Source organism: Myxocyprinus asiaticus, chromosome 5, assembly GCF_019703515.2.
Source record: "Myxocyprinus asiaticus isolate MX2 ecotype Aquarium Trade chromosome 5, UBuf_Myxa_2, whole genome shotgun sequence".
NCBI lineage: Eukaryota > Metazoa > Chordata > Actinopteri > Cypriniformes > Catostomidae > Myxocyprinus > Myxocyprinus asiaticus.
Window position 1 is genome coordinate 15,540,623 of NC_059348.1, and position 22,146 is coordinate 15,562,768.

General features: G+C 39.6%; 2 protein-coding genes across 2 annotated transcripts; one reads left to right on the forward strand and one right to left on the reverse strand.

Annotated features, from left to right (window-relative positions):
• Positions 1–1,353: 1,353 nt before the first annotated feature.
• On the reverse strand, positions 1,354–10,025 carry LOC127441672 (protein FAM78B-like). Its single transcript, XM_051699323.1, has 2 exons — positions 9,241–10,025; positions 1,354–2,768 (listed from the first exon to the last, which is right to left on the reverse strand). The coding sequence occupies exons 1-2, from the start codon at positions 9,573–9,575 to the stop codon at positions 2,246–2,248; spliced, it is 858 nt and encodes a 285-aa protein (XP_051555283.1). The 5' UTR covers positions 9,576–10,025; the 3' UTR covers positions 1,354–2,245.
• Positions 10,026–10,474: 449 nt separating this feature from the next.
• LOC127441673 (UMP-CMP kinase) lies at positions 10,475–21,597 on the forward strand. The gene is made up of 6 exons (XM_051699324.1): positions 10,475–10,736; positions 13,969–14,115; positions 14,496–14,648; positions 15,754–15,830; positions 16,857–16,953; positions 17,821–21,597. The coding sequence occupies exons 1-6, from the start codon at positions 10,593–10,595 to the stop codon at positions 17,860–17,862; spliced, it is 660 nt and encodes a 219-aa protein (XP_051555284.1). The 5' UTR covers positions 10,475–10,592; the 3' UTR covers positions 17,863–21,597.
• Positions 21,598–22,146: the final 549 nt, after the last annotated feature.

The window sequence follows — 22,146 nt, forward strand, 5'->3', positions numbered from 1 at the left end:
TGGTTTAATTTTCCAGATACTTTTTGGGGCCACTGCATTCAACCACATATTCACTGCCAGTGTTCATGTGATCATTTTCAGATACTGAGTTCACATATTTTTAATGATACATCTTTATTTAAATGATCATCATGAAGAAGAATATGGCTTTGACTGATACACAGAATGTAACTGAGAAATGATAGAGGAAAACAGGTCAAGATAGAGGTAGATGAGATGAGGAATTTATCATATTTGATAAAGGGGTACCCTGTTTGATTTATTCTACCTTTATCTAGATCAAAGCTCGAAGCTTGGACATACTGCATGCATCTCAAATTCTTCAGTAGTCCATATTGTTTTTTTGTAAAGTGATATTAGGTGAAGTAACAGGCATGAAGCAAAGCTATGTTAGAGTTTGTTGTTTTCTGTTTACAGTATGTCCAGACTGGACTTCACCTCTTCATTTCAGACCAGTCAAGTCCAAAGCATAATAAAACAATGCTATTCACTAAATCAAAATAATGCAATTAATGAACGAAATTTGGATTAAGTAAAATGTGTTCAATGTAGCAGCACTCTTACTGGTAGCTGAAAGCATTCCCAAATTATTCACAATATTGAATAAACAAACATACAAGGGGTAGGTGATGTGTAGAACTTTGTGAATGATGGGCGTTACAATTCTGCGGAAATCTGCAGAGCTTATGTGCAGATTCTGCAAGTGCAGATTCCGTTTGGGCTTAAAAATTGGCTATTTTCTGAATTAAGTCACCGCCGATGACTAAGGTTAAAGGGATAGTTAACCCATAAATGAAAATTCTCTCATCATTTACTCCTCCTTGCATTCCAAATGTGTTTGACTTTCTTTCTTCTGCAGAACACAAATTAAGAATTTTAGAAGAATATTTCAGCTCAGTAGGTCCATACAATGCAAGTGAATGGGTGCCAAAATTTGAAGCTCTAAAATACACATAAAGGGAGCATAAAAGTAATCCATATGACTCCAGTGGTTAAATTAATGTCTTCCGAAGCGATATTATAGGTGTGGGTGAGAAACAGATCAGTATTTAAGTCATTTTTGTCATAAATTCTCCACTCTGCTCAGCAGGGGGGCAATATGCACCAAGAATGAGAATCACCAAAAACAGAAGCAGAAAGTGAAAGTTAAGGAAAAAGGACTGAAATATTGTTCTGTTTCTCACCCACACCTATCATATCGCTTCTGCTGAGTTTTTTGGAGTACTTTTATGTTGCCCTTATGTGGATTTGGAGCTTCAAAATGCACTGTATGGACCTACAGAGCTGAGATATTCTTCTAAAAATCTTCATTTAAGTTCAGTAGATGAAAGAAAGTCATACACATCTGGGATGGCATGAGGGTGAGTAAATGATGAGAGAATTTTCATTTTTGGGTGAACTATCCCTTTAAAGGTAAACCTGATATTTGTGATGGAAACTCAATCTCATCTGTATCATAATTACACAAGGTGTCTTGGAGGGAGAGGAGATTTTGAGACAGCTTGGGGGATAACAGAGAGACCGGGAGACATGGAGAATGGTAAAGATGGAGTGTGTATGGCATGTGACTTATATGGTGAATGCCTATGGTGCAGCACCCACTGCTTAAACTCAAACAAACTTATATGCGAGCATAAACAAAACTCCAATCAGCTCTCCAGTTCCAGGATGCATCTGATTGGTTGAGGATATCAGCCCGGCCCCAACGCAACACACTCCACCTTAGTTGGTGAATGTCTTCATGCACTGTTGTCTTTTTTTGTAATACAACATGTGAAAGACATTTGCTAGCATTTGCCAAAGTCTCATTCAACTGACATGTGAATTTCATAGAGTTTTGCTGGTTGTTCTACTAAGAAAAACTGTCAATTTCCAGCCGGATTTGTAGTGACCAAGTTCACTTTGTGTTGTATGGGACAAAACATTCAATCTCTTTCATGCATTATGGAGCATCTGTCCTGAAATGCAGATTAGATTTAGTAATAATCATTCCACTAAATGATAACCAACCAAGTACTGAGTGCTGTGGAGTTTAAAGGCAATTTAGTTTCATGGTGCACGCAGAGAACGCCCTTCTCAGAAGGTTCAGTTCAGAGGCTTCAACAAAAACAAACAAAACTGGCAATCCATAGGACACCTTTATTCAAATGGCAACTTGTGGTTCCCCATATCCAGTGCTGCTGTGTCCCATAACAGTGCATGCAGTCTTCAAAGTAAGCAAAATTATCATCCTGTAGGCACATCCCTATTTTGGCGGTATAACCACCAGTGGTTGTCCCCTCCTAGGCCTCCACATCAGCACCTGGGCGTCGTTGGCATTGGGCCTACCTAGTGCATTGGGCGGGATTGGTTCATTGTTGCTGAGAATGTGCGGTTGCTCTTGGTGCGGTCTGCCCATCAGTTTGGCACGAGAACCTAAAGGCATGGACGGATCCACCTCAATGTCTACCCGCATACGCCAATGTACTGTCTGAAGAACAATACGCTCTTTGGTGTCTGCATTTAGTGCCACCAGCCAAGTGATGAAGCTCTGGTCTCGAGTGATGTGCGTAAGCATTGGTGTGTTGCTGTTGCTGATTGGCACTGCCCATGTCACACTAGGATAGAAGTTGTCATTCATGCTCACTGTTAAGCGGGAGGGTTTGGACGTGGGGCCTGAGAGAGTCACTGTTTCGGTAGTGTTACCATACCAGGGATAACTGACGCCATCAGAGTCACTTATGGCCTTCACCCGTCCTTCACGAAGCTCTGGCAGCTCCCAGCTGGACCTGCAGGAGGAAGACAGGGTGAAAGGTTAAAGGGATAGTTCACCAAAAAATAAAAATTCCCTCATAATTGACTCACACTTATGCCATCCCAGATGTGTATGACTTTCTTTAATCTGCTGAACACAAATGAAGATTAGAAGAATTAGAAAATTAGAAGAATTTCTCTGCTCTTTTGGTCCATACAATGCAAGTGAATGGTGACCAGAACTTTGAAGCTCCAAAAATCACATAAGTCAGCAAAGTGCCTCATGCAAATATGGAAAAACAGTTATTAAAAGACACAGGGCTGTGAATTAAATATTCATGAATCTGTTTTTTCTCCATTCCCACCTTCCCACTCTTTTTAATGGTCTCTTTCTAAGCTTTCTCTGTCAACTTCTCTCCCACTCTAACTGTCTTTCTTGTTTAATCTACATCCTATAGATTACTGTGATTTCACTGAGTAGGGCATGATCCTGGATCAACATCCTTATTATTCCCGGAGCAACTTTCCTATCAACCAATCAGATTTTAGGATTTAAGGGATAGTTCACCTGAAAATGAAAATTCTTTCATCATTTATTCACCCTGATGCCATCTTAGATGTGAAGGATTTTCTTTCTTCTGCAGAAAACAAAGATTTTTGAAGAATGTCTCAGCTCTGTTGGTCCATACAATGCAAGTGAATAATGACCAGAACCCAAAAAGCACATAAAGGCAGCATAAAAGTCATTCATATGACTCCAGTCATTTAATCCATGTCTTCAGAAATTATATGATACACTATATTGCCAAAAGTATTCGCTCACCCATCCAAATAACTGAATTCAGGTGTTCCAATCACTTCCATGGCCACAGGTGTATAAAATGAAGCATCTAGGCATGCAGACTGCTTCTACAAACATTTGTGAAAGAATGGGCCGCTCTCAGGAGCTCAGTGAATTCCAGCGTGGTACTGTGATAGGATGCCACCTGTGCAACAAGTCCAGTCGTGAAATTTCCTCGCTACTAAATATTCCACAGTCAACTGTCAGTGGTATTATAACAAAGTGGAAGCGATTGGGAATGACAGCAACTCAGCCACGAAGTGGTAGGCCACGTAAAATGACAGAGTGGGGTCAGCGGATGCTGAGGCGCATAGTGCGCAGGGGTCACCAACTTTCTGCAGAGTCAATCGCTACAGACCTCCAAAGTTCATGTGGCCTTCAGATTAGCTCAAGAACAGTGCGTAGAGAGCTTCATGGAATGGGTTTCCATGGCCGAGCAGCTGCATCCAAGCCATACATCACCAAGTGCAATGCAAAGCGTCGGATGCAGTCGTGTAAAGTACGCCGCCACTGGACTCTAGAGCAGTGGAGACGCGTTCTCTGGAGTGATGAATCACGCTTCTCCATCTGGCAATCTGATGGACAAGTCTGGGTTTGGCGGTTGCCAGGAGAACGGTACTTGTCTGACTGCATTGTGCCAACTGTGAAGTTTGGTGGAGGGGGGATTATGGTGTGGGGTTGTTTTTCAGGAGCTAGGCTTGGCCCCTTAGTTCCAGTGAATGGAACTCTGAATGCTTCAGCATACCAAGAGATTTTGGACAATTCCATGCTCCCAACTTCGTGGGAACAGTTTGGGGATGGCCCCTTCCTGTTCCAATATGACTGCGCACCAGTGCACAAAGCAAGGTCCATAAAGACATGGATGAGCGAGTTTGGTGTGGAAGAACTTGACTGGCCTGCACAGAGTCCTGACCTCAACCCGATAGAGCACCTTTGGGATGAATTAGAGCGAAGACTGCAAGCCAGGCCTTCTCGTCCAACATCAGTGTCTGACCTCACAAATGCGCTTCTGGAAGAATGGTCAAAAATTCCCATAAACACACTCCTAAACCTTGTGGAAAGCCTTCCCAGAAGAGTTGAAGCTGTTATAGCTGCAAAGGGTGGGCCGACGTCATATTGAACCCTATGGATTAAGAATGGGATGTCACTTAAGTTCATATGCGACTAAAGGCAGATGAGCGAATACTTTTGGCAATATAGTGTAGGTGTGGGTGAGAAACATCAATATTTACAGCTGACGTCAGACGTTTACATACAGTACACCTTAGCCAAATACATTTAAACTCAGTTTTTCACAATTCCTGACATTTAATCATAGAAAAGATTCCCTGTCTAAGGTCAGTTAGGATCACTACTTTATTTTAAGAATGTGAAATATCAGAATAATAGAAGAGAGAATGATTTATTTCAGCTTTTATTTCTTTCATCACATTCCCAGTGGGTCAGTTTACATACACTTTGTTAGTATTTGGTAGCTTTGCCTTTAAATTGTTTAACTTGGGTCAAACATTTTAGGTAGCCTTCCAGAAGCTTCTCACAATAAGTTGCTGGAATTTTGGCCCATTCCTCCAGACAGAACTGGTGTAACTGAGTCAGGTTTGTAGGGCTCCTTACTCGCACAAGCTTTTTCAGTTCTGCCCACAAATTTTCTCTCTGAATGAGGTCAGGACTTTGTGATGGCTACTCCAATACCTTGACTTTGTTGTCCTTAAGCCATTTTGCCACAACTTTGGAGGTATGCTTGGGGTCATTTTCCAGTTGAAAGACCCATTTGTTGCTTCAATGTATCTACATAATTTTTATTCCTCATGATGCCATCTATTTTGTGAAGTGCACCAGTCCCTCCTGCAGCAAAGCACCCCCACAACATGATGTTGCCACCCCCATGCTTCACAGTTGGGATGGTGTTCTTCGGCTTGCAAGCCTCACCTTTTTGTCCTCCAAACATAACGATGGTCATTATGGCCAAACAGTTCGATTTTTGTTTCATTAGACCAGAGGACATTTCTCCAAAAAGTACGATTTTTGTCCCCATGTGCACTTGCAAACTGTAGTCTGGCTTTTTTATGGTGGTTTTGTTGCAGTGGCTTCTTCCTTGCTGAGCAGCCTTTCAGATTATGTCAATATAGGACTCGTTTTACTGTGGATATAGATACTTGTCTACCTGCTTCCTCCAGCATCTTCACAAGGTCATTTGCTGTTGTTCTGGGACTGATTTGCACTTTTCGCACCAAACTACGTTCATCTCTAGGAGACAGAATGCGTCTCCTTCCTGAGCGGTATGATGGCTGTGTGGACCTATGGTGTTTATACTTGCGTACTATTGTTTGTACAGATGAACGTGGTACATTCAGGCATTAGGAAATTGCTCCCAAGGATGACCCAGGCTTGTGGAGGTTCACAATTTTTTTTTCTGAGGTCTTGGCTGATTTCTTTTGATTTTCCCATGATGTCAAGCAAAGATGCACTGAGTTTGAAGGTAGGCCTTAAAATACATCCACAGGTACAGCTCCAATTCAGTACACCTATCAGAAGCTAATTGGCTAATTGTCTAAAGGCTTGACATCATTTCCTGGAATTTTCCAAGCTGCTTAAAGGCACAGTTAACTTAGTGTATGTAAACTTCTGACCCACTGGAATTGTGATATAGTCAATTAAAAGTGAAACAATCTGTCTGTAGACAATTACTGAAAAATTACTTGTGTCATGCACAAAGTAGATGTCCTAAACGACTTAGTTAAACTATAGTTTGTTAATATTAAATTTGTGGAGTGGTTAAAAAATTAGTTTTAATGACTTCAACCTAAGTGTATGAAAACTTCTGACTTCAACTGTTTCTTTTTTTTTTTTTTACTATAAATCTAAACTTTCACTTTCACTTCCACATACTGGTGTGGAAGTGATTTTCACATTCAGCCACCTACTGGCGGAGATTTATAGTAAAAAACAGGACTAAAATATCGATCTATTTCTCACCCACACTTATCATATCGCTTCAGAAGACATGGATTTGACCACTGGAGTTGCATGGATTACTTTTATGCTGCCTTTATGTGCTTTTTGGACCTTCTGAGTTCTGGTCACCATTCACTTTCATTGTATGGACCTACAGAGCTGAAATATTCTTCTAAAAATCTTTGTTTGTGTTCTGCAGGAGACAGAAAGTCATACACAACTGGGATGTCATGAGGGTGAGTGAATGATTTTCATTTTTGGGTGAACTATACCTTTAAGTTAAAGTTAATGGTAAAGTTTAGGACATTTTATCCGGACAACATTCCTATTAATATATTATTTGCCTCTGATTTTAGGTTTATAAGTGGTTAGGGTGAAGGGTCAAGGCAAGGGTATACATAGTTTTTCCGTGTGCCTTTTTGTCTTGTGCACAGTCGAGCACTTTAGCCTTTCAATTTATTCAACTGTTCAATGCATGCACACTATGACTGCTTTGTGGTACTATTTAGGGCAATCAGTGGCAGGCACATCCAAGGAAATGTGCACAGACTGCACACGGACTGTCTGCACGTCTAGAAATTTTGGGCTTCTTGCGGATAGTATGCACGGACTGTTCGCATGGCAAAACACTGTGCTTGAGATGTAGCGGCACGGGCACACAAAAACCAAAGTATACTTTTTCTTAAAGTCTAGGGTATACTTCATTTTTCCGTGTGCCGTTCCGTCTCACACTTAGCCTTTCAAAGTATACTCTTATGCGGACAACCAAAGTATACTTTGGCCTTTTTCAGTATGTCACTTTATCTTGTGCACAGTCGATCGCTCAGCCTTTCAAAGTATACTCTTATGCGGACAACCGAAGTATACTTTGGCCTTTTTCAGTATGTCACTTTATCTTGTGCACAGTCGATCGCTCAGCCTTTCAAAGTATACTCTTATGCGGACAACCGAAGTATACTTTGGCCTTTAAGGCTAGGGTTTACTTTATTTTTTAGTGTTTTGTTTTGTCTTGTGCACAGCAGAACGCTCAGCCTTTCAAAGTATACTCTTTTGACTGCAACCCAGTACGAATGTGTTCAACACATGCACACTACGACTACTTTGTGATACTCTAGGACAGTCAACCACGGGCACACATGCAGACGATGCGCACAGACACGGACTGTCCGTGTGTCTAGAAATATTAAGCTGCACACAGAATATGCACATGACTAAATTTATGTGACGGACACTGTTCGCGAAACATAGTAGCACATGGACAACCGAAGTATACTTTGGCCTTTTTCAGTGTGTCGCTTTATCTTGTGCACAGTCGATCGCTCAGCCTTTCAAAGTAAACTCTTTTGACCATGACCCTGTATGGATGCCTTCGACATGCATGCACATTATGGCTGCTTTGTGCTACTCTATAGGACAGTCAATGCCAGACACATACACAGACAACACGCACAGACAGCGGTTATTTTACGTAGACTTTGGGTTGGGGTTATATTTAGGGTTAGGACCAAGACTGTAACCACATATTCAGGATTGATATGTGGTTACAGTCGAAACACTGGGTTGGGGTGTGTCCCCCTCAATGTCTATAGTGGGTTAGATCCTTGGTTTGGACTGTTTGTTTAGGTGCAACTTCATCAATAAACAAGGTGCATGGGCACAACAAAGTACTCTTGAAAAGGGTAAATCCAGCAACACTTGTTAAAGGGAGAAATTTATTCAAATCAATGCATTTCAGCACACAGCCCTTTATAAGGGTTAAGAGGGTTAAAGGAGAGGGACTGTTTATTTGACAGGAATGTTTTTCTAGGACCAACAAAATATGTTAATTCAAGAACACATCTTAATTAGCAAACAAACAGTCCTCACCACATACTATAAGTGAGATATAAATGAGAGATTTATCACGTAAAAACCACAAGGGAGCCCAGCTTTAAAGGAAAAAAATGAAAATCCCCAGCACCCCTCATGCTACCTTCATAATGAGTCATATTAACATCAGACTTGTGTTAAAACTTGAGCTTAAAGCGATAGTTCACTTAAAACTACAAATTCTCTCATGATTTACTCACCCTCATGCCATCCCAGATGTGTATGACTTTCTTTCTTCCGTGGAACACAAATTAAGATTTTTAGAAGAATATTTCATCTCTGTGGGTCCATTCAATGAAAGTGGTCAGAAATCTGAAGCTCCAAAAATCACATAAAGGGAGCATAAAAGTAATCCAAACGACTCCAGTGGTTTAATCCATGTCTTCTGAAGTGATTTGATTGGAGTGGGGGAGCTTTATATAAATCGTATCAAAGTTCAAAGTAGGTGGTGATATGCACAAAGAATGCAAATTGCCAAAAAACAAAAGAAGAACATAAAAGTGAAAGGTAAAATGGAGATTATGGTAAAAAGGACTTAAATATTGATCTGTTTCTCACCCACACCTATCATATCACTTCTGAAGACATGGATTTAACCACTGAAGTCTTATGGATTACTTCTGTGTTAACTTATGTGATTTTTGGATATTCAAAGTTCTGGACACAATCCACTTGCATTTTATGGACCTACAGAGCTGAAATATTCTTCTAAAAATTTTCATGTGTGTTCATCAGAAGAAAGAATGTCATACACATCTGGGATGGCATGAGGGTGAGTAAATGATGAGATTTTTCATTTTTGAGTGAACTGTCCCTTTAACAAGTGTTCATTAATTACTCACATGCCAATATCACCATATGTATTGAAGAATTCCATTTGTGTGCACGCTTGAATCCATCCCACAGTCCATGTTTCGTTTCTGGGAACCGGGGGCATCACGATTCCGGCCGATGCTCTGAAGTACGGCGTCTTGTATCGCAGCACAATGGGCGAGTTCTCCTCAATGATGGTCGGGCACTGGTCAATGGAGGCTGACACCTCATACACCACTATATTCTCCCGACGGATGCGGGGCTTGCAGGCGATGCTCTGAATGCAACCCATGGTCCTACTTATTAGGGGTGTCAGTGTGGCCAGTGAGGAAAAAATAAAGATGTGGCTAAGCAATATATTCATTGGCCCTTTTTACAACCCTTAAAATGCTGACAGATCCTCGTCTTCATTTCCAACTCAATATATCCTCGATAAATCCCGAATGAAAGCAGTAAAAACAGCATATGTGCTATGGAGATAGACACGTTTAGTTGCATTTTAAAGCGTCCATCTGCCGTTTTAGGACATCTTTGAGACCGCTGAGGAGCTGCAATGGGAATGTTTCGACGGGGGTGTTTCGACGATCCGTTTCGCCTGTTTGTGAATCGCCGGAGTGCCGCACTGCCCTTGATGCTCGTCCCCAGCAGATGTGATCCGGCCTCCCCCAAATCGGACACCCGAAGCGAGCCCGTTTCCCTTCCTCCTGCCAATTCACGCGTGCGGCTGTAGCTCGGAGCCCTTTGATCCAGGTTTTTCTGTTGGGCGCGGGCATGTCAGTGTTGAGGAGGCACCCGGTGCTGCATAGAGACTGTATGTCGGGTCTGTTTCCTCCTGGCGAACGACCTACCCAACATTTTGTTGATGCGGCTCGTTTTGAAATCGGAGACGCGATACATAACACAGATGAATCCAACCTCACATGAGCATCATAGAGAGTTTTTTCCTTACATTCGTAGCAAAGAAACCCTGTGCAAAGAGACACAAAGATGATGACAACAACAAACACAAAGCATCATCATGCAATGCGGTGATTTTCAAATATTTTCTTCCACTGAAAAGCGGTGGAGCATCTTAACGCAGACATGTGCTCGTACGGTCGCTGTTCAGTTGCGGAGAGGTGCTGATGCTGGTGCGCGCGCCCGCTAGGGACGGGGATGCGCGCTCTGGAGAGCGCTCAGAGTTGTGGGCGTGGGTTAAGTGATGTCATCACATCATCTGCTCTCTGATTGGGCGGACACGTGTACGGCGGAAGTGGAATCTGCCCGGCTCACTTCCTTGAGACGCACCAATCGGTCATTGAATCAGCCCTGCGTGCTGAATTTGTCTCCCAGGGGTCGATGTGCTTCATTGAGTCAAACTATCTCTTATCGCGCGCGGTTTATGATCGTTGGGCTGCTGCAGAGGCTGACGGGGAAGCTTCCACGCGTTGTGCACAGGATCAGTGTGATAATGAAGCCGCAGGTTGTGTTTGTTCTGGGCGGGCCTGGCGCGGGGAAAGGGACACAATGCGCCAGAATCGTGGAGGTGAGAGAGATGCACGAATCAAATGATTCAGATTCACGTCGAGTAATAATTCTAGTGCTAAATGAACGAAAGCGAGCATTTTGTGGGGCTTGTAAGGTGTTATTGACTTAATAATTGCTCCAGCGCACAGAGATAATGCATTTCCGCATGCCCTCTCTAGGACATTTAATAAGGGGAAATGCGCTCAAGTGCAAAGCCATTTGGCACCATTAACAGTTATGCTGTTTCATTTGACTTGGCATAAGAGTTTAGTGTGAGAGATCAGGATATGTCAAGATCCGAGTCTTTATTGGCATGATTTTAGTTGTGTAAAGGTTATCCTGGTTCTGAACAGGACTTCTGTTCAAACAGGTCCCAGCCTCTGCTGTTTATTTAGTGGTGAAGTCAGCACAGTGTCCAGCTGGGGTATAAGGGCATATGTGTGCCTCACATCCCCTAAACTTCTGAAACTGGAATGAATGATTTGCGTGTTAACTAGGGCTGCCCCCGACCAAAGATTTCCCTAGTCGACTAGTAGGCGTTAGTTTAAGCCATTAGTCAACTAGTTGTTGCACATTTATGATATTAACTTAATTACTTTTATATATGTTGGGGAGGCATCAGAAAATGGTTTGAGTTCCAGGGCTGAGAATGTTATAAGTAACATTGCAAACACTGTTCTACATTACAGACAAATACTAAACCATAATAACGAGCCTTTAAAATATACATTTTGCGACACCAGCAAAAGCGGTAATGATTCTGAATGTGTCGGAAAAGCCAGCAAGGAGACTGTCTGAACATTTAGTTAATTTATAGAGAGAAATGCACATTAGGGTTGTGCTGACAAACGATGATCTCGGGGATCGATGATAGTCCCAATAGCTGATGCCTTTGATGATATCAAGATGATATTTGGCTCGTTTTCCCATTAATGTATTAAATTATTATTATTATTATTATTAGTATATTATTATTATCAAATTAATATTACAAATAATTTGCCTGTAGACACACAGACACGCGCTTGAAGAAACACTTTATTATATTATTAAGAAAAGACGACAGAAAAGCGTCTATGCGCATGTATCACACGCTGTTTGTGTGGAGGCGTGCAGTCTTGTGGAACACGCATGTAAAAGGTTCTCACTCTTTCTTTGTTTTTGTCTTCTGATTTTTGTTTTTTGTTGCGAGAACAGTATCGTCTATGCATGTTGTAAATGCTTTGAGTTCAGTTCACTTTATTTCCACAGAGCAGTTCATTTTGACCACAGTTCTGCAGCCTATACATCTGTGATTAAAACCTCGAACCATGATTTATATTTCAGTGATTATTATCATCATTATAATTATTATTTTTACATTTATAATTGTTTTTATGTCTTCATTTGCGTAAGTAATTTTCCGCCTGCATGTTTAGATGGATACTTGCCTGATGGTAAATGGAAAGGTGATAATATATATTATTCTTATCACTTCATTATTTTATTTGCTTTTTCATTTCGTTTCGAGTGCAATTTGAATTTAGAAATGTATCTGATTTCAGTTTTTAATTTTTTAAATAAATTAATTAAATTTTCAATGCAAAATCACTAAAGCAAGAATATTCACTGATCCCTCAGCCTGGGGGTTGCCGATGTAATTGGATATTGCGATATATATATATATATATATTGTGAAGGAGGGAACAAAACGAATGTATTCACACACAAGTATTTTCCCAGACAACAAAATACCCGACCTGTAGAGAACGCACGGATTAAGTTCTTTGCCAGAGAAATATTGCCCTTCACAACTGTTGTAAAGCCATCTTTCAAAAAGTTGAACAACACACATTTTAATTGCACTTAATTCTTTTCCAGTTTCATTTGAATTTTTAGTTAAAATAAATAAGCATCCAACCAGCAGTAATACCAGTGTTAGTCGGTTTCCTGTGGAGTTTTTATTTTCTGCGACCAACCGACCAATCAAAACTTGGTCGACAAAGACTCTTCTCATCGACTAATGTTTGGTCGACTATTAGACGGCAACCCTAGTGTTAACATGATTTTAGAGTGAAAAAAAAAATCGCTTACTAACCTTTTCTGTGTAAAGTTATATACAATTTTAACACTTCGTTGCCATAATGACGTAACACCGTAATTCTGGTAATTTAATAGTCCGCTAATTTGTTAAGACTTACCAGCTCAAATAATAAACAAGTTTAAACAGTAGAATAAATGTAAGTACTTTTATAAAATTATAAGCTTCACATTTTTGCCTTCAAACCCTGTAAAAATTATCCTCATTCACTTCCATTGTAAGTGCCTGACTGTAACCTTGACTTTTTTGCTTTTTTTAAAAGAAAAAGAGGAATGAGTCTAAATTAATTTTTGTGGTAATCAACATTATGCTACAAATGCTGTCGATTGAGCTTCACTTGTATTGAACCTGGAATTTTCCTTTTTGGGGCTCTTTATTAAATAGCCGTTTTGGCAACGCTGCTTTTGTTTTGGTTTCCGTTGTTCTTGCAAAGCACTTATTCTGACCTCTAATCTCATATGTTGAGGAATGTTTCTACTCTGAAAGAAAAACTTGAAAGCTCTTTGGAAGTGGAACAAGTTTGAGTCTTTTGTGTACCTATGATGTATCTAACATGTAATATCTGGGCAACCTTTGATACAAAACTGCCTATTCAATTGCCCATCCCATACACACACACCTCTTTCTCTCTAGTTGGCACTCCCAGAAGTCCTTGTGTGACCCATCATATTTAATTATGTTTTATGGGAATAGTTATGTTCCTTTTTATTTTTAATATCAGTTATGTACATTGGGTTTTTCTTTGTTATAGCCTATTTTATGTAGTTTATTTCATGTTTATTTGCATTATTTTAGTGTCACATGTTACCCTAATGGTGTTTTGTGTTTCTCTACATGTGTATTTATTATTACTCCTGCAACTCTTATTACTATGGTAATTAACTATACATTTTAAAGTGAAAATCAGACTTTTAATATCATGTAATGATATAAACAGCAGTGAACCGGAAATATACAGTCATCAAAATTTCATCCCTTAAAGCCTGAAAAGTATCTTTAAAATAAATTACTGACAAATCAAGCTGCCTGTATTTTACTGTAAATGTATCAGTTTTTTATACAGTGTCATTGTTATTTACAGAATATTATATGATGATATGAGAACCAGGATCCTTTTTATAATATGTTCTAGTTCACTGGACACATGTTGATGTCTCCATTTCCTGTCTAGACCTACAGCTACACTCACCTGTCTGCCGGTGACCTGCTTAGAGAAGAGCGCAGCCGCACGGGGTCGGAGGTCGGTCAGCTCATTGACAACTACATCAAAGAGGGCAAGATCGTCCCTGTGGAAATCACCATCAGCTTACTGAAAAAGGTGGTTTCACCTGTCTGTCTTGCTCTACAAGCTTCTGCAGTCCCGTCATGATGAAAGTAGAAGAGATTTAAAACAGGCTGAGAAATAATGCAGAGAGTGAACTCACTGTGTGATAACAAATATAATGTTTCACTAACAGAGGAGCAGAGTGCAAAGAGCGTTCAGGCTGTGGAAAGGGCTTGTCTCATATTAGGCATAAATCATATCTCCAGTAACATACATTATAAAGTAGTCAAGTTTCTTTAGGGTCAATTTATAATGATGGTCACTGACTGATCTCCCTATTGTGAGTTGCAGATTAGTATTTTATTGTATCTAAATTGGATATTGTTAGGATGTTTTTATTTTATAATCTCTGAAATCCTTTAAAAATTTTGCAGGCAATGGAGGAGACTATGAAGGCAGATGAAAAAAAGTTCCGCTTTCTTATTGACGGTTTCCCACGTAACCAAGACAACCTACAGGGATGGAACACTCTCATGGACGGGAAGGCAGATGTCAAATTTGTTCTTTTCTTTGACTGTAGCAATGAGGTGAGGAGTGACATACGTTTTTAGAGTGATTTTGATTTATTTATTCATTTATTGCACTGCTGTTACATTTGTTTAAAGTTACAAGCTGGTTGTATATTTACTTAAAGGAGTCATGACATGCCATTTTTATTATTTTAATATATTCCTTGAGGTTCACTTAAAATGTTAGTAAAGTTTTTTTGTTTTTTTTGCACAAAAAACAGCCAGATATTTGTAAAACATGATCATTTTCCACCCTTATTCTGACCCTCTGTCAGAAACTCTCGGTTTTGGTGTTGCTTCTCCTTTAAGACTTAACAGTAAACGCCCACTGTTATGATTGGCTCTCTGCTCTTGACTGACCTGCTCTCTACTTGCCATCTCACTGCTCACCGCTATTGGGCGGGGCTACGGAATTAATAAGGTAAAGTAGACATTGATTTGTTGTTGTGGAGGCGTTCAGATGCAAATGTCTACCACAGTGTGACATCACAATGTGGAGGAAGTAGAGAACGAGTCATTTTGGCAGCTTGGTTTCAACAAATGCTCTTTCTGCAGTAAGAAGGAAGTTTTGAGTTCTGAAACTTACAGTTTGTTTTTATAGTACAATGAACTCCTATTTCAAAATATCAAGGAAAATTTAAATTATGTCATGACCCCTTTAAGCTTCTTTAAAGCTACTACCGTATCCAAGTAAGAGATAGTGTATTATAATAATAATGATTATATCTATAATAATCATTGTAAAAATCTGCATGTTTTTTTTAATAATTCTGTTTATTTTGTGATAATGTTGTGCTGACAGTACATCATCATGCTTATTCATTTAACAAATTCATTTTATTTTTAATTTGTTTTATTTATTTATTTTTTTTAATTTAAATTAATATTCCAGAGAGCGATGTAATAATTGTCTTTTGTCATGTCTTTTTGAGTTAACTTTTACATGGGCTTTACAAATAATTTTTGGAATTGCTTTCCCATTTATGAAAAAACTATTGACCAATTTTCAAGTTTTAAAAATCCAAAAATCACATTGTTGAATCTGATTTAGTTCATTATTGCATGAAATGTTATTTTCCAGTGTTCCATCAGCACACGTTACACTGGTGTTTGTGTTTTTCAGGTGTGCATTGACAGATGTTTAGAGCGGGGGAAGAGCAGCGGACGCACTGATGATAACAGAGAAAGCCTAGAGAAGAGGTACTTCTTCCCCATCCAGCCCCTCCTTTATATCTTTTTAGACTCTTTTGTTCCACTCTTTTGTCTAATTAAATATTTGCCTTTATTTTTCCCAAAAGTATGTAGATTTTAAAGTCTCACTCCAGTTTGTCACAAGACTTACAGTGTTATTCCATGTCATTCTTAAAGGGATAGTTCACCCATTATAAAGGGTTATAAGTTGATTCCAAATGCATAATTTTGTGGTTAAATTTATTTTTGTCGGTCTTGGAATCAATACAAAATGTTAATAACAAAAAAGTATCGTCGTATTGTTCTCCTTGAATCAACCACACCGTCTTTTTCCAGAGCAGCCTGTATTTCTCCTGAGGTTACCTCTGGGTTTTTCTTTGTATCCCGAACAATTCTTATGGAAGTTTTGGCTGAAATCTTTCTTGGTCTACCTGAACTTGGCTTGGTATCAAGAGATCCCTGAATTTTTCACTTCTTAATAACTGATTGAACAGTACTGACTGGCATTTTTCAAGGCTTTGGATATCTTTTTATATCCTTTTCCATCTTTATAAAGTTCCATTACCTTGTTACACAGGTCTTTTGACAGTTCTTTTCTGCTCCCCATGGCTCAGTATCTAGCCTGCTCAGTGCATCCACGTGAGAGCTAACAAACTCATTGACTATTTATACACAGACACTAATTGCAGTTTAAAAAGTCACAGGTGTGGGAAATTAAACTTTAGTTGCCATTTAAACCTGTGTGTGTCACCTTGTGTGTCTGTAACAAGGTCAAACATTCAAGGGTATGTAAACTTTTGATCAGGGCCATTTGGGTGATTTCTGTTACTATTATGATTTAAAAAGGAGCCAAACAACTATGTGATAATAAATGGCTTCATATGATCACTATCCTTAAATACTTTTTTTGCATGATCAGTCATATTTTTAAAATCAATGCCAAAATTTCACAATTTCTGCCAGGGCATGCAAACTTTTGAGCACAACTGTATACAGTACATGCATAAATCTATTGCTAAATCTGTTGTTTACTAGGATCCAGACATATCTTCAGTCCACACGGCCCATTATAGAGCTGTATGAACGGCAAGGGAAGGTGCGCACAGTTGATGCCTCCCGCTCAGTGGATGAGGTAGGACTGTTGTAGTACTTTAGTTTTATTTCAATCAAGTAATTTTTTTTTTGTTTTGTTTAAATTCAACCTTTAAAAAAGCACTTTTTGGTGCAAAAGGCATTTGATTGTCTAAAACCTTATTACCCATAATAAAATCACTATAACACACAGAATCGACTGGCTTATTGCTTTCATAACACAGCCGTAACAGCAATATGATAAAAGGACACCTTTGTTCGATAAACATTTAAATGAATTACTTAATAATAACTGAAATAATTTTTATGCAAAGTAATATAGTTAAATAGCCTAGCAATAAAAGTTTATGGTTGCCAATCAACATAGCAACATGGCGCAGTACAAAGTGGTGAGACTATTTTGCCCGAGACGGAAAACTTGTATTAAAATCAATGGGAGAAATTTGAATGCCCAAGAAGGCAGAAAAGGATGTCCCACCTTGCAGGTAAAAGAGCCAGTCACCTTTTTGATACAGCATCACCTGTTAGTCAACACAGGAACGCTCATGCGCATTAACTGGACCAGCCTTAAAAAACGTTTTACAGCTGGTTTGAAATATGTTCTTTGATCATAATCTTGACCAACCGTTTTTGGAGTTTTTGGTCTTTCCCCATTCAAGTTGATTGGAGATGTACTTTAATGCCGCTTGTATCAGTAGAAAATAGCTGCTCGGGAGCTTTCCAAAGATGGCCACTGAGTGACCTAACTTGCCTTGAAAGGGACTTTGTATATAGTCATTTTACAATGTCTTCAAACATGGCTCATCCAGTTAGAATATAGAGTCGGAACTATCCATTTTATGAGTAGAAATAGATGTCTTTCCATTCTTTCATTTCTCTAATTTGCTGTCTCTCACTTTTCTTTCAGGTGTTTGCAGATGTGAAAAACATTCTGGATAAAGATGGCTAAAGCTACATATGTCCACGGCAAAAACTTTTTTGAAAATTAAGGTGTCTGTTTATTTACAGTGCGTGCTATGCCTTCATATATCAATATAAATTTTTACTCATTCAATGGTAATATAAGTTTTTTTTTTTTCTTTTTTATTCTTGTGGAAGAGTGCGTGTATATCTATATGTTTGTAAGATTGAAAGGCCAACATTATTTTGTTGAGCAAATGATCCTTACAACAGCAATAGCATTCAGCACACTTCTATTAGAACAGTACATACAGTTGAAGTCAGAGGTTTACATACACCCCGGCCAAATACATTTAAACTCAGTTTTTCACAATTCCTGACATTTAATCATAGAAAACATTCCCTGTCTTACGTCAGTTAGGATCACTATTTTATTTTAAGAATGTGAAATATCAGAATAATAGAATGATTTATTTCAGCTTTTATTTCTTTCATCACATTCCCAGTGGGTCAGAAGTTTACATACACTTTGTTAGTATTTAGTAGCATTGCCTTTAAATTGTTTAACTTGGGTCAAACTTTTTGGGTAGCCTTCCAGAAGCTTCTCACAATAAGTTTCTGGAATTTTGGCCCATTCCTCCAGACAGAACTGGTATAACTGAGTTAGGTTTGTAGGCCTCCTTCCTCACACATGCTTTTTCAGTTCTGCCCACAGATTTTCTATCGAACTCAGGTCAGGGCTTTGTGATGGCCACTCCAATACCTTGACTTTGTTGTCCTTAAGCCATTTTGCCAAAATTTGGAGGTATGCTTGGGGTCATTGTCCATTTGGAAGACCCATTTGTGACCGAGCTTTAACTTCATGGCAGATGTCTTGAGATGTTGCTTCAATGTATCCACATAATTTTCCTTCCTCATGATGCCATCTGTTTTGTGAAGTGCACCAGTCCCTCCTACAGCAAAGCACCCCCACAACATGATGCTGCCACCCCCATGCTTCACGGTTGGGATGGTGTTCTTCGGCTTGCAAGCCTCACCCTTTTTCCTCCAAACATAACGATGGTCATTATGGCCAAAAAGTTCAATTTTTGTTTCATCAGACCAGAGGAAATTCCTCCAAAAAGTAAGATCTTTGTCCCCATGTGCACTTGCAAACTGTAATCTGACTTTTTTACAGCAGTTTTGGAACACTGGCCTCTTCCTTGCTGAGCAGCCTTTCAGGTTATGACAATATAGGACTCGTTTTACTGTGGATATAGATACTTGTCTACCTGTTTCCTCCACCATCTTCACAAGGTCCTTTGCTGTTGTTCTGGGATTGATTTGCACTTTTTGCATCGAACTACGTTCATCTCTAGGAGACAGAATACATCTCCTTCCTGAGCGGTATGATGGCTGTGTGGTCCCATAGTGTTTATACTTGTGTACTGTTGTTTGTACAGATGAACGTGGTACCTTCAGGCATTTGGAAATTACTCCCAAGGATAAACAAGACTTCTGGAGGTCTTGGCTGATTTATTTTTTATTTTTTCAATTTGGAATTCCCAATGCACTTTAAGTCCTCGTGGTGGTGTAGTGACTCGCCTCAATCCGGGTGGCGGAGGACAAATCTCAGTTGCCTCCATGTCTGAGACCGTCAATCCTTGCATCTTATCACATGGCTTGTTGAGCGCGTGTGGAGACTTCACGCTATTCTCTGTGGCACCCACGCACAACTCACCACGTGCTCCACTGAGAGCGAGAACCACATTATAGTGACCACGAGGAGGTTGCCCCATGTGACTCTACCCTCCCTAGCAACCGGGCCAATTTGGTTGCTTAGGAGTCCTGGCTGGAGTCACTCAGCACACCTTGGATTCGAACTCACGACTCCAGGGATGGTAATCAGTGTCTTTACTCACTGAGCTACCCAGGCCCCCTGACAATCAGTCTTAAAGATCTATTTTGAAAAACCAATCGGAAATTGTGTGATTTCTTTTGATTTTCCCATGATGTCAAGAAAAGAGGCACTGAGTTTGAAGGTAGGCCTTAAAATACATCCACAGGTACAGCTCCAATTCAGTACACCTATCAGAAGCTAATTGTCTAAAGGCTGAGCAGCCTTTCAGGTTATGACAATATAGGACTCGTTTTACTGTGGATATAGATACTTGTCTACCTGTTTCCTCCACCATCTTCACAAGGTCCTTTGCTGTTGTTCTGGGATTGATTTGCACTTTTTGCATCGAACTACGTTCATCTCTAGGAGACAGAATACATCTCCTTCCTGAGCGGTATGATGGCTGTGTGGTCCCATAGTGTTTATACTTGTGTACTGTTGTTTGTACAGATGAACGTGGTACCTTCAGGCATTTGGAAATTACTCCCAAGGATAAACAAGACTTCTGGAGGTCTTGGCTGATTTATTTTTTATTTTTTCAATTTGGAATTCCCAATGCACTTTAAGTCCTCGTGGTGGTGTAGTGACTCGCCTCAATCCGGGTGGCGGAGGACAAATCTCAGTTGCCTCCATGTCTGAGACCGTCAATCCTTGCATCTTATCACATGGCTTGTTGAGCGCGTGTGGAGACTTCACGCTATTCTCTGTGGCACCCACGCACAACTCACCACGTGCTCCACTGAGAGCGAGAACCACATTATAGTGACCACGAGGAGGTTGCCCCATGTGACTCTACCCTCCCTAGCAACCGGGCCAATTTGGTTGCTTAGGAGTCCTGGCTGGAGTCACTCAGCACACCTTGGATTCGAACTCACGACTCCAGGGATGGTAATCAGTGTCTTTACTCACTGAGCTACCCAGGCCCCCTGACAATCAGTCTTAAAGATCTATTTTGAAAAACCAATCGGAAATTGTGTGATTTCTTTTGATTTTCCCATGATGTCAAGAAAAGAGGCACTGAGTTTGAAGGTAGGCCTTAAAATACATCCACAGGTACAGCTCCAATTCAGTACACCTATCAGAAGCTAATTGTCTAAAGGCTTGACATCATTTCCTGGAATTTTCCAAGCTGCTTAAAGGCACAGTTAACTTAGTGTATGTAAACTTCTGACCCACTGGAATTGTGATATAGTCAATTAAAAGTGAAACAATCTGTATGTAAACAGTTGTTGGAAAAATTACTCATGTCATGCACAAAGTAGATGTCCTAATCGACTTGCCAAAACTATAGTTTGCTTTGGAGTGGTTAAAAAAATTAGTTTTAATGACTTCAACCTAAGTGTATGTAAACTTGTGACTTCAACTGTACAAGCTTCCACTCTTAACACTAACAGAGTCCCACTTGGCATATACTGTATGTGTTACATCTATTAATGTTTAGGACTATCTAGCATTATTAAGTGTATAGAACAGAATTAGATTGAAATAGGCCAAGATTATGTTGGAGAATGTTGCAGTTCCCATATGGCTCTGTGTACAGTTGCACTTAACAGTTTCAAATGACATCGTTCTCTGAGCAGATGAGCAATTGTAACTGACTAACAGGAAGTAAGAGTTTTTTAGTAGATTACCAGACCTGTCTGTGTAATTACATTTGACAGCATTGTTTTGTACAGTGATCCAAATCAGGTCCTCATGACCTATGAGTAGCCACCCTGAGAGTTGAGTTTTAGTTGTAAGTTTTACTTTTTGTTATGTTGTGGTTATTGCAATAGCTGCTACTGTATTCCAGACACATGCCGTCTTCGCTCAGGCAATAGATTTTAATTTGTGGGGAATGGGGGCTCCTGATTTTACTTGATTGTCATCTTTGGGGTCAATTATGAATAAAGTGTCTTTATGTTATATTGATATGACAGTTCAATCTGTGTTAAGATTGTGTCCAGTGTCTCATACCAACAAATCACAAAAGAATAATATTTTGGATGTGTAGGATGACAGCAGCCATCCCCTGAAGAAAAATACAAACTCTGAAAAATGTTGTCTTTCTGTCTCCTCCAATTTAAAACTTCAAGTTGGATTTTGACACATTCTTAAATCAACAATTGACATTACACAGAAAGACAGCCTCATGAACTACTTAAGCTAAATTTTCATTTCAGTGATTAAGAATTGGTCATGATTACATCCATTAAAGTAACAGTTCAACCAAAAATGAAAATTCTTATTTACTCACCCTCATGCCATACCAAATGTGTATGACTTTCTTTTTCTGCAGACCACAAAGATGTTTAGAAGAATATTTCAGCTCTGTGTCCATTCAATGCAAGTAAATGGTGACCAAAACTTTGAAGCTCCAAAAAGCACATAAAGGCATCATAAATATAATCCATACAACTCCAGTTAAATCCATGTCTTCAGAAGCGATCCAAACGGTTTTCGGTGAAAACAGAT